This window comes from Medicago sativa, chromosome 5, assembly GCF_051527215.1.
Source record: "Medicago sativa cultivar Bolivia chromosome 5, Bolivia_mono, whole genome shotgun sequence".
NCBI classification, from domain to species: domain Eukaryota; kingdom Viridiplantae; phylum Streptophyta; class Magnoliopsida; order Fabales; family Fabaceae; genus Medicago; species Medicago sativa.
This window is the reverse complement of record NC_140753.1, coordinates 80478908-80492008: the sequence shown is the minus strand read 5'-3', so window position 1 is coordinate 80492008 and position 13101 is coordinate 80478908. Positions and strand designations below refer to the sequence as shown.

Sequence of the window (13101 nt, the reverse complement as noted above, 5' to 3'; positions counted from 1 at the left end):
AGTACTTACCAAGAGACATTTTATGAAAGGTTTTAGAGAAGAAAAATGTTTTGGATTGCTTATTTATATATTTATATGCATGTGTAGTAATAAACTAATAAGAAGTAAATTCAATATAGTAGAAATGAGCGGACACATAACATAATATTGTTATAAATACACCCATTAGAGAGAAAATTGAGGTAGTCCCTTTTTGTAAGAAAGATTGTACAGTGTTGTCTTGGATGATTTAGGCATACATGGAAAGGAGACTTGTACAAGCACTACAAGAAGTTTTGACTAGCTGGAGGATACTCAAAAAATAACTATAGATATATGAAAACTATAAATATAAAATATTTATGTTAACTGATGAATCACACGATCATTTGCAAATAGAGGGGTGTGAGAGATATTTGCAAATACATCAGGGGAGGTTAGAATAATTTTAGGAGAAACTGCAATATACAATATATATTACCTAGTTAGTGCATTTTGAAATAGCAACTGTAAAAGCATACTATTACTTCATATATGTATAAAACAAAACAGTTGTAGTGCAGAGCCACTAAATAATGTGAGGATGGATTAGAAATTCTTAAAAATCGAAGAATTTTAGTATATTTGTTCTCTAAACAAATAAATTAACAATAGTAAATCTACTTGAGTTGGATTGGTGGTGTTGCATTACTTTCAATGCAACATCGTCTACTATATATGTATAATAATGATAAATACATCAATAGTATTTATTTTTTGACAAGACATAACATATTTTAGTAAAAATACTATTCTTTATATTTCATTTATACATTTTTTTTTGTCAAGTAGCGTAATGACTATAATTCAATTTTTTAAGGTGAATAAGTTGGGTGTCTTAGGTTCGAACCCCGACCCATATATTTACAATGTATTGTCTCTACTAACTGAACTATACTCATAGACTATTTATTTATTATGTATGAAATGATCAAGTAACTCAGTTAATTTAGGACAAAGAGAATATTATTTAATATCTTTATATTAATTTGTTGACTTGGATAGAACTTTGGTGTATCAATTAATTTGGGATAAAGAGAATATTATTTAATATTTTTTGATATTAGATATCGTTGTGCGCGACTGCAAAAAATTTCTTCAATTTTTTTAATGTTGTTGCATTTTTAAGACTAAATTTGAACTAACAATTTTGGTTAAACCATAAAGAATTTGAAATCATCGCATCCGAATGCTCTTGATTACTTGCTTATCAATTAAAAGCGCAGCTTATTGTTGAAAAGGGAACGGCTACTTAGGAGAAAAGTTTTTCAACCTTGTGATTTTTTTTTTAATGCCGAAAAAGTATACAACTTATTACTTTTGTTAAAAAGTAAATCAAACTTATTTTTGAATAAATTAACTACACAGAATAATATCTTTAAGTCACTAAAAAAGTAAAGTTCACCTATAAGTTGTAACGTTAGTGACCGTTGATTGTCCATCCACTTCACATGGTAATATTATAAACGGTCTTTGTGTGCTTTTGATCATCTGGACCCCATAACTTTATCGAAGTTGATCATGACACCCTCATTAAATATTTTTCACAAAATCTAGTCAATATCATCATTCAATCTTCTTGTAAAATAAAAATAAAAATCATCATTCAGTCTTGTTTTGGGAATGATTTTATAGATCATCCTTCTATGATATTCACTCTTTGGTATCGTGTATACTATTAGCAAACAATAATTATATTTGGACATCTCTAACTCTCTAACATGGATTCCCTAAAAAAAACTCTCCAAGATGAATTCAACACTTCATTTTATTGTACTATTTTTCTTCCTATATATTATCAATCTATCATATCATTCTCTCTATTTTTCTCTTTCAAAAGGTTAAATAGATGTATAGGTATTTTATAAAACATTTTTCTTTAACAAAACTTCTTTTGGCAAAAACGGAAAGTAGGTCCAATGTTGTTGTGGAAGTTGTACAAGAGTTTTCCATTGAACTAACTCTTTTTGTTCAAGGTGATGATGATGTTAAGGGCTTACTTTTTTATTAGTTTTTTTTGGTGAACATAATAAAGTAGGAGGACAAAAAAAATCAATTTAAGAAAAGAGATAATTTTCGTGAACATGATAAAATAGGAGGACACAAAAAATGTAATTATTTTTTTAAAAGTAAAATAAAGTGTAAAGACATCATTATAAAATGGTTCACCCCAACTATATTGCACCCATGAATCCATTAAGAAAGTGGATCTAAACTAGGCAAGGCAAACCTATTAAGAAAAACTGCCAAACCATATGACACTCCTTATGCACTGATAAACCATGCTAAGGAGAGACTTAGGGCAAGCGTAATTATGGAGCAATGATACACGTATATTCATTCGAGACATAAGGGAGTATACTATATAGTTGGGGCAGCAAATGATGGAAGCACCATCCGTCCTAAATGAGTTTTTTTAATAGTAAAAAAAAGAGCTGAATCAAACGTTTTCATAGCATGTCAAAATTGAATTAGAATTAATAACAAAGATTCTCAAACATGGCATCGAACACAGTATGTAATATTTCATATCATGAGTTGTGTTATTTTCATTAATTTCATTTCATTTTAATTTAATTCAATTCAAACATAACTTCTATTCTATTTTCATTCTAAGAAAAATCAAATTCTTTTCTTTTGGTACCAGTAAAAGAATTTCAAGGCTGTTTTTCAGCTATCATTTACACATCATATCAATGTCATTTGAAATATAAAATCCTGGGCTACAATCTCATAAGGAAGACCTAACACTTTATCAGTTATTTGAACCGTTAATTTTACCAAACATTTTATTATCAGCTATAAGTCATCACCTATAAGCTATTCTCCATTTTTTTTTACAAAACAGAGCCTTAATTTGTAGGCATGCAATACATTACCCATAAGTAATGTATTAGCGTGTTTGGGAGGCTCAGAAAGGGTGCATTTAATGTATTAGTGTGTTCTTGTCGGCTGATCGTATCAAGTATACTTTGCGGAGATGGTATGTTGCGGAGATAGTAACAAATGTTTAGCGAAATTAGTGATTCATGCATGTACGTACTATGAGTGGTATGTTGCTCCTTTGACTTGTATTAGTGCTTTTAGGAAGTAACGATGTTATATGTAGCGGTATATTAGGTGTGATCAATTTTTTTCGACCCTTATACTTTTTCCTTAATATATTCGATTTTGGTGTTCAAAAGAAATACCTATGAGCAGACCAATTGTTTGTGAACATAAATAACACACACCATAAGTAATATTCACAAAAAACATCATATTTTAAACTAGGCATATCGAAATACGATAGTATACAACATTTGTTGTCTTTGGCAACACTTTTTTAGGCAACATGTAAAATTGTTGCCTAAAAGTCGTTAAGGCCGCGATTTATGGCAAGCAAAATTCGACCCCTAGCATGGTCAAACTCCTATATATAAGTTTGAGGCATATCATAATGGATTTTTTTTGGCAAGAGCAGCAACATTTATAGAAATTCTCTTGAGATGAAAGTTGTGTCATTGAAAAGCGAAAAAAAAGTTAATGTAATTCTTATGAGTGAGATTGACAAAATAGTTTATGTAATCATGAAGACTACAGGAGAAGTAACAGTTTGATATGATGTTTTGTTAACTAAAACTCTAATTAAACAACATGATGTGTAATTAATAAAAATAAAGCCGCAGATTCTAACTTAACGAGTAATTAAATGAAAAGCAGTAAAGGTATATGAGCTAACATGTTTGCTTGGGAATTTGGATGCTATACAATATACAGACAGACAGACAGACACAACACATTCGGATGAGAAGTTGTAAGCTAAGCTAGCTAGGAGGATGGACTGCTGCTGCTGTTGCGGAAAGTGTTTGGAAGATTGAGAGGGGAAGCTTGAAAAAGAGAGAGTCTAATGGTACGTGTGTGAGATGATGTGTGCAAGTCTTTACATTCTTCAAGATCAGCATCACATGATAACACAACCCATTCTCCTTCATCATCCAAATATTTTAGAACCAAGTTGTTCATATCGGTTAGGTTAAATCGCCTTGCAATCTCAAGCTGCAGATCTCTGAATCCCCACATTGCTTGCAAGCTAAACCTGATTTTTTCATCCGCGAAAGTTGCCTTGACTCTGAAAGCACCCCTTTCTAGTAGTGTTGATGATGAAGAATTATTGTTGTTCCAGGCCACAGTTGGTCTTGGAGGTAGGATTTGATTATTGTTGTTGTTGAAATGTAGCAGTAATTGCTTAGTATCAAGATCCTCCTGCAGCTGATGGTAGTCCTGGATATTAATATTAGATGCATGCATCAATGCATGATCACCTCCTAAAGGAGCTCCTGTAGGGTTTTCTGTCATCACAACATGATGGTTAATGGGGGTAGTCATAGGTAATTTGTTTCCTGCATGGGTCTGACTGCAAGCAGAGGGTGGGGATTTCAAACTAGTAACTATTCCATCTCCATGGTTGTTATAGAAGCTGCTGTTATTGTGATCATTACCATCACCACCATTAGCAGTTGCAGTGCTCAACTCTGGGAAGCTGGCATAGAAAGACCCAATCTGTATGGCACCTTCTGCACCTTGAACAGAATCAATCACAAGTTGAAGCTTCTTCAAAGAGTGGCCCACCTTCTTTATTTTTCTTGAAGGCCATCTTGTAATCCCATGCTGTCTGCATATCCTTTTCAGAGTTGTAGGACACACTGTATCACAAAATATTATTTAATTAGTTCGGATTGTGATTGAGATCGAGTTGTTGGATAATAATATCCATCACATAGTTTTGTTTCATTAATTAATTAATTAATTAAAACTGAAATTGAAATTTACAAGTCACTTACCACCGATGCTCTTTGCGGCGTCTTTTAGGCTTCCGGCAAAGTATTGTCTCAGAACCGGCAAGCTTATAGTCTTCTCTGCCTTGGTTCTTCGCTTGTCCCCGGACTTTCTCCCACTCGAAGAAGAAGATGACCGGCGACCACAAGCACCGGGGGATTCTTCTCCAGCATCTACACTTACAACACTTGCCCTTGAATTACTGCTCTGATCATGCTGCTGCTGCTGCAGTACTTGGCCGAATTCTGAAAAGACATTGTCCTCCCTCTCCCTGTCCCAGTTGCAGGTTGTGACCTTGAATTCCTCTTTAGGCTCTTGAAGGTATTCCAATGACACGGAGACGCCTTTCCCCTTGTTTTGAGCCTCCATCATATGTGCAATCCAAGAACATGATGATGAAGTGTCTTTGGTTGAACAACCTGAAACTGCATCAACTTGTGATAGTGGTTCAGAAGCAGAAGAAGGCATGTAACTATTTGTTGTTGTTGGGAAGGTGAATTGATCATGATCATGGTCAGCTGAAGAATTATTATCATTCATATTATTATCGTCCATGACGACATGCAAATGCAAGCTCCTACAAGCTTGTTGAACAACAAGGGACAATGAGTTGAGCATTTGTTTCTGCTGTTCGGTGTCACGACAATCTTTAGGAAGGAAAAACTCCAAAACAAAATCAGCAGCAGATCCAGTGTAGACACTCCTCAACGGAATGGCAACCGCAGCATGTAAGCCAAACATGTTGGCATGGTGAGCAAGTGGATATTCAGATTTGCTGAAGGCAGTAATATCAATAGCAAAACAAGGTTTGGTTGTTGTGAAGGCTGTTCCTACTATTCCTTGTCCATTAAAAAGGTGATACTCACTGCACGCTTCTTGGAATCCCAATACATCCATGTCACCAACATAACAAGCTGAATCAACCGTTGATATGCAACTCATCATACTCATCTGATCCGTTGGAACACCACAACCTGATCCACCACTACTTCCCTTTCCTCCTGATCTAAACATTCCTCCTCCTTGTTGTTGTAAGCAAGGAGCCCATGTTAGTGCTAATGGTAAATTGTGCGTCTTACACACCGACGCCAACACTTCCATGATCTCGTTCACCGCTGCTTCATATAACTCTTCAAATACCTAATTATTCATTATCATATATATGTAAATTAATTCATTTTTAGAAAGAATTATGTATAGTTGTTGTTGATCTAATTAAATCAAGTACTTTGATCTGATGAGTGATGATGATTGTACGTGTGCTTACCTTTACTGCTTGTGGGATATTCATGTTGTGACTACTTCTAAAATCAACAGCCTGCATAAGCAAAGATGGATCTATCAATCTCATGCTTGAATTCATATAAGATCGAGGAAGGAGATAGGTTTTTGAATTTGTTCTAACAAACATACCTCAAGAGCATTAGAAAGATGATCAAGTTGTGGACGGTAATTGATGAGGGTTTGATTGGAGATAACAAACTCGATAACACCAAGGCATGTCCCGCTTCCTCTTTCGAACACGGGAAGTGCTAGGAGAGATCCATATTGCTGCTGCTGTTGCTGCTGATGCCGCGGATACTCGTGGCTTCTAAAGAAACGAACATGAACGTTCATGTTTGGATTCACAGAAACAGGTGCAGATGATGACTCCTGCTGAAGGTAGTGGTTGTGAGAGTGAATTAGGGCTGATCTCCTCCTCATAGGTACCCATATCTGAATAAGGACGTTGTTGGATGAGTTCTTTGTGTACTCTTTTAAGTAACCAACAGCAACCACTAATCTTTCTTTGACTGATGTTGTTGGGCCTGGATTTGCCCTAGGACCAATCCACCATCTCTTCCCAACAACAAAACCACTTTCCTGATCATCATGATTTCCTGCTGGAGCAGTGCATTCCATTTGATGATGATGATGATGATGATGATTGAAGTGATCTCCCTCTCCCATTCCCATAGGAATATTATTGTTGGACATGTATTGTGATTGTGGCGCCGTAGTTTGCTGCATGGCCATCAAACTGTTCTCACTGGCTTCAATCCAGCAACCTTCTCCTAACAGCTCCTCAATTATATCTGCTTGATCTCCTCCTCCCACCATCGGTCCAAACACACCACCGTCCGCCACTAACCCACCACCATATTCCATCCTTATAAGTTCTTTATCAGATCCTATATAAAAAGATACACGTGAGTCAAGTTTAATTAAGATCAGAAGATATCATGTCATATATATTAGAGAAAGGGAGAGAGAGGATGAGGAGGAATGAAGAAGAGTCAATTATTATTATTATTAGTAAGTAGTTGAGGAGAACACGTACAAATAAGTACGCAAAGAGAAATGAATGAATGAAGGAAATAAATTAGGTATGTGATGTGTGTGTAGCTGCAGGCAGGATAGAGATTATTAACCTTAACCTTGTTGTAGTGAGTGAATGATTAAGAAGAGTAGTAGTATTTGTGTGTGCAGGCAGAGCCTTGCTTAATTGATATATTTTAGATTAGATGAACATATGTGATCAACAGCGTCTCCTATTTAATGACCAAAAATGCAATTTCAATTTCTTATATTTTAGTTGGACCCACTAGTAAGCTAAAGCAGCGACTGGCCTATATCTATATTTTATATATCTATATTCTCTTTCACAATTAGCAGCGCTGTAAATTATTTTTCTATTTTATTATACTCCCTTCTATATGTGCTTTTGTTTCTTCTTGTATGACATACATACACTCGTGCTGAGAGCAACACATGCTTCATAGAAACATAAACATATATACTATCAACATGTACTAGTACTATATGAACTCAATCAATGAGAGACAGAAAGAGACAAGGATAGGTATATTATTCTTGCCGTTGAATTCAATTAATAGTTGGCAGGGTACAAAATCATACTAGTAACTTTGGGATCTCTGTCTCCCTATACTACCTATTACTTCTGTTCATTTTTTTTAATATAAAATGAAATTGACTATATTATGAAATTAAAAATAAGTTTGTAAAATTAAATTTGTTGATAATTTATATTAGTTTATGTTCTCATCATATTGTTTCTTGTTAATTACAATAGATGTAAAATAGTTAGATGTAGATATTGATTAAAAAAGTAATTGTGTTCAAAATTAAAATCAAATCATATGGAAAATGACTTTTTTTTGAATAAGTAATCATATAAAAAAAGAAGCTCTTTTGAATTTAATTATGATGTTGATCAATCGACAAATAAGGTTTTTAATACTTGTGAAGACACAATCGTGGTTAGGGGTGGAAATAGGTTAAATCAAATCAACATAGGCCTATGTCTGAGCATAATCAAGCGCAGACCAAACCTTTTTTTTTTTTTTAAATAGACAAGACTCAGGCTTTATAAAAAAAAAAAAAACTCTATTTAGTTAAGACTAATAGACTGAATAGTTTATTTCTTATAATTATTCTTATTATATTATACATTATGCCCTGTTAAACATTTTATTTTATTTATTGAAAATATTTTCATTAATTTAAGCATATTAGGTCACAATAATTTTTGCCATATTTGAATATATTATTATTATTATTATTATTATTATTATTATTATTATTATTATGAAATAAAATTGAAATGGTTTGTCATACAAAGTCGTACTTTTTGAATACCATGTTTTTTTGGTTACAATATACCATGTTTTTTTTTGAGCAAACAATAATACCATGTTAAATATCAAAATATAACTTTATTTCATTAACTTATTAGCTCATTGGTCTATTTAAATATGTATCGGATTAATTATTTAAAAACAATAATGTTAAATAAGCATTTAAATTGACCAAAAAGTAAATAAGCACTTAAGTTGGCGTACATACCATAATAAGTTTTCAAAAAGGTTTTTCACCATTTTTTTTTAAAAGGACAAGCTCTAAAGCATGCCCATGACAACCAACATGTCACAATGGACGTTGTATTTTATTGTTTTTATCAAACCAAGTATATACCTTTTTGGTCTAGTAGTTTAATGACTAAAATTCATTTTTTTAAGGTAAATAAGTGGGATGTCCGGGATTCGAACTCCAGGCCCCTATATATAATAATAATGTATATCCCTATCAACTGAGTTATTCTCACGGTGACATCTTGTATAGCATAGTTCAATCTAACCTATTTTTATCCATAATTGTGGTAAAACCATATTATGAGATATTGTACCGCAAACAAAAACATTGTTATGAGTTTATTGTGATTAATTGCAAAGTACATAGAGCAATACAAACCCGGACTCCTTAATTAAGGTTAATCTAAAACTTGTTTGGCATGGGTTTGATTTTGTTCCCCTTTCATATATTTTCTTTTCTAATTTTCCACATTCCCTTTTTTAAATCAATAAGTTTTACTTTTATTTATTTTTTAAATAAGTTTTATTTCCTTAAAAAAAGAAGCAATACTGATACATCTACATGATATAGAAATTAATAATGATATGTAAAGTCTCACCCCTTTTTATAGTATAATAATCTTATACATAATATATTTCATTCATAAAAAATGATAATCTATGCATAACCGGCTATATAATATGAATATAGTGGGAGATCATTATACTATAATAGTATATATGATGAAGGTTATCTACAGCAGAATATTGGCACACGTTATTAATGGCCAAACAAAAAGAATATGGAAAGTGAAAGATAAGTGGTGAGGGAGTTGGAAGTAGGAACTCTTGCGGGCCATCTCTCTGCTCGCCACATGGCGATTCTACAAATTTTCTGTTTCTTATTTTTTACAAATTTTCTACAAATTGTGTATCTTTTTTCTTTTTGCTGGCACACATTTTTTTAGCTTAATAAAGCAATCTCCAAGGTTTGCTTACTGAGGCACGATATCGGCGATATTTTTTATATCAAAAGCTTTTTTTTTTTTTTTTTATGTGAGTTGCGTTTTGAAAGTTAAAGGTATTAAGAAAAAAATGCTTAAAAGTATAAAGAGCATTATAAAATTTAATTTGGATACACGGTATAAAAAACAAATCAAAACCATTCATATATTATCTCTGTCTTAAATTATATATGTTATTTTAATGATTTCAAATAAATTAAAATAAATATAATTAATTTTATTTGAAGAATAGAAATTATGAATTATTTCATAAAATTATTTTTTATTAACATGATAAGAAAGAGAACTTAAAAGAGTTGGAAAAAAAGAAATTAATAATAAGAGAGAAAATAGTAACAAATGTTTTTTAAGTTGATGTATTACTTGAGATGGAAATAATATTGTATTAAATTTTTCAAAAAAAATATTAATTTAGAATCTTTTATATTTATGCATTTTAATACTTCAATCTAGCAATACATGTGGATGGGATAGATGACGGAAATAAGCTTGATTTGTGGATTAGGAATTCAGATATTTATTTTCTTATAAATAAAAGAGAAAAAAGCTGATAATATATTCTAACATACAAGTTGAGGCCGTGAAAATTGAAAAAAGATTCTTCTGAGTTTCATTGGTGAGTTGATTGACAAAAGGCATCTCCACGAAAATAAATGACAACTACTTTAGTTTTAATCCTTGCTTGCTTGAGGATCATAATTATTTAATCAATCTAGCTAACTAGCTAAATGGACCCATTTTGAAAACGAAAGAAAATTGTTTTATCGCCGTGGTTTCTTCGTTTAAGATTCTTTGACAACTCACACAAGTTACTGTTCTTGGTTTGGTAAAAAATATTCGAGACCACCGTTAGTGTAAGTTTAGGAAAGTTCACAACAGTCCCCGAACAGGAAATAGAATAAAAACATTTATAAGTTAATTTTTACTTTTTAGATTTATTAAATGAATGGTGTATAAAGTCTTAAGATTGGAGGAAGTATAACTTGAGATAGAAAAAAGAACAAGAGAACAATATGAAAGATATGATTAATTAGTAATTTGTAATTTTATAGAAATAGATGTTATGAATATTTTGCTTAAAAAATGTTAGGAATATTATTGTTAATTGTGTAATTAGTCCTTACTTTTTTCCAACAACAAATGGATATTGATAGAAAATTCTCTCCAACACTATAGATGTATTAAAATGAAAATAAAAGAGAATACAAAATATGAGGGACTTAAATCTAACCAATCAAACCACATAATCGGCGAAAATAGACAAAGATTCAAATACAACAAAAGTGATTTAATAGAGATTGAAGCAAACGTGCATATATCATAGGTATTACCCACAAAGAACCATGTATGGATGCGAGACCATATAGCAAAATTAAAAGTTTTGTGTTAGTCTTCACATCTCAAGAACAACAAATGAATCGACCGCCAATGCGAATCAAATCACGTACCAACAACCCCCTATGAAAAATAATAGCAAGCATAAACAACATTTTTAACCTAAACAAACTCAAACAACAATGAAACATAAATGAGAAATCTGAACCACAACACCCAACATGACGACGGCTAGGTGTTTGAAGAAAACCAGCACTAGTCAAGAACCGAGATTTAGGGATGGACAATCATCAAGTTGATTGTTGGAGCATTATTAAGAATAACTTCATGGGGTTCGTAAGAGAATTCCCGAGAAGCACAGTGCTACATAAAGCGGTTATGGCATCCACCTAAAGGATGCCATTTTTCTACATTGCACCCAAAAAAGTATTACAGAGTGGCTCAAATCCAACGAAGATTTCTTTGGGGTGAGGGATTATAAGCAAATAAAATTAATTGGGTGACTTGGGATAAGGTGCCCTCACAAAAGGAAGAATGAGGTCTCAAAGTCAAAAAATTGTGCTTATTCAATTTATCATTGTTTACCAAGTGGAAATGGAGATGCATTTAAAAAAAATGATACAATTTAATCCATATTGCTTAAGTATAGGTACGACCCATTTTCAGAAAAATTGCTTCATTTGAGCAATACACATTTGAGAAGGTTAGACTCCTTATGGTTGCACGATTTAAGTTCAATCGAAAAGGCATGTAAAGTGGAAACAAATAGGTTTACAAATTTAGTTAGGTGTGTAGTCGGAAATTAGAGGTGTTCGTGGGTGGGTTTGGACTGGGTTTGGCCAAACCCAAGACCCAAACCATACATGATACTCGGGTTTGGGTGAGGTAAAACGTCCACCCGTTATATTAATGGGTGGGTTTGGGCAATCCCACTAGTTTCCGGTTTAGTTTGGGTTGGGTTGAGGGTTACCCAAATTATTTTTCTTTTTTTTTGTTAATATTAAATGACGCGTCCTCGTATTTTTTTCTCATAAAAATTACTCAACTTTTTATTTTCTTAAAAAAAATTGTGTAACCTATTTCACTATATTTTAGCGTTATAAAATAATAAGTTATAATATTAAATAACAAATTTCATCATAAAATACTTGCAACAAACTAAAGTTGGATGACGTAAAATTGCTTTAACATCAAAATAACTAAAAAGTGCAACATCATAATTTGTAACTATAACATGTTTTGATTTTCAGTATAGAGAATTTGTTGTGTCAATTTTTGAAATTAGACTTGATTTATAACCAATTATTTTTTTTTTTTAAAGAAAGATTACAACCAAAACCTTTGTTATTCTCCTTCCTCCCTATGAAAATGGAAATGAAAATAAAAATATGACATTATTGGGTAAGTGGGTTTATTGGGTTGGGTCTGGTTTTACCCAAAACCCATTATTTTTTATGGGTTTATCAGTTTTTAAAACCATATCCACCCAATCACCCAACCCAACCCACTTTTTTAGGTTTTTGGGTGGGTTTGACGGGTTTTTTGGGTTGACCCAACCCATGAACACCCCTATCGGAAATTGCGAAAGCACTTTACTCTAGAGAGATTTATGGTAAGGGGGCCAACCTTTAATATACTACTCCCTCCGTCCCGGATTAACTGAGCCAAAAGCTCAATTCACACGTATTAAGAAAAATGTATAAATGAAGGAGAGAGAAAAATAGTTTTAAGTGCACTTGTTTAAGTATTGATGCATTCTCCACTATCATAAATGTAAAGTGGAATATATTGAATTGGGAATGATGAAAGCAGTATTAATTAGAGTTATAAAGGGAAAAAAAATAATTAATATTGTATTGAAAAGTGAAATAGGTCAGTTATTTTGTGACACTTTTTTTTCTTTTCAAATGGCTCGGTTATTACGGGACGGAGGGAGTACCGCCCTATTCTCTTTAATTTGGTCATTATACGGGGATGCAAAATTGGAATTGGAGGTGGCATTGAATTTTGTCTCACGATGAGAACGCACTGGTGGTTGTGTAAACTATGATGTC

The 13101-nt window shown here is 32.6% G+C and overlaps 1 protein-coding gene across 2 annotated transcripts; it reads right to left on the bottom strand.

Annotated features, from left to right (window-relative positions):
• Positions 1-3521: 3521 nt before the first annotated feature.
• LOC146925587 (protein NLP2-like) lies at positions 3522-7342 on the bottom strand. Of its 2 annotated transcripts, none has more exons than XM_085710465.1 (5): positions 7248-7342; positions 6250-7007; positions 6104-6154; positions 4842-5976; positions 3522-4703 (listed from the first exon to the last, which is right to left on the bottom strand). In XM_085710465.1, the coding sequence occupies exons 2-5, from the start codon at positions 6982-6984 to the stop codon at positions 3829-3831; spliced, it is 2796 nt and encodes a 931-aa protein (XP_085566591.1). In that variant the 5' UTR covers positions 6985-7007; positions 7248-7342; the 3' UTR covers positions 3522-3828. The 2 variants fall into 2 exon arrangements, with proteins under 2 accessions (XP_085566591.1, XP_085566592.1); XM_085710466.1 differs by having other exon boundaries at positions 7254-7342.
• Between the last annotated feature and the right edge of the window lie 5759 nt (positions 7343-13101).

What these genes read in the sequence shown, in the direction of transcription:
- LOC146925587 (XM_085710465.1), bottom strand. Translation starts at nt 6,984, where the DNA reads ATGGAATATGGTGGTGGGTTAGTGGCGGACGGTGGTGTGTTTGGACCG. An exon ending in ATATCCCACAAGCAGTAAAG is followed by an intron (nt 5,977 to 6,103) that starts GTAAGCACACGT and finishes ATGAATAATTAG; the next exon opens with GTATTTGAAGAGTTATATGA. An exon ending in CGCCGCAAAGAGCATCGGTG is followed by an intron (nt 4,704 to 4,841) that starts GTAAGTGACTTG and finishes TTTGTGATACAG; the next exon opens with TGTGTCCTACAACTCTGAAA.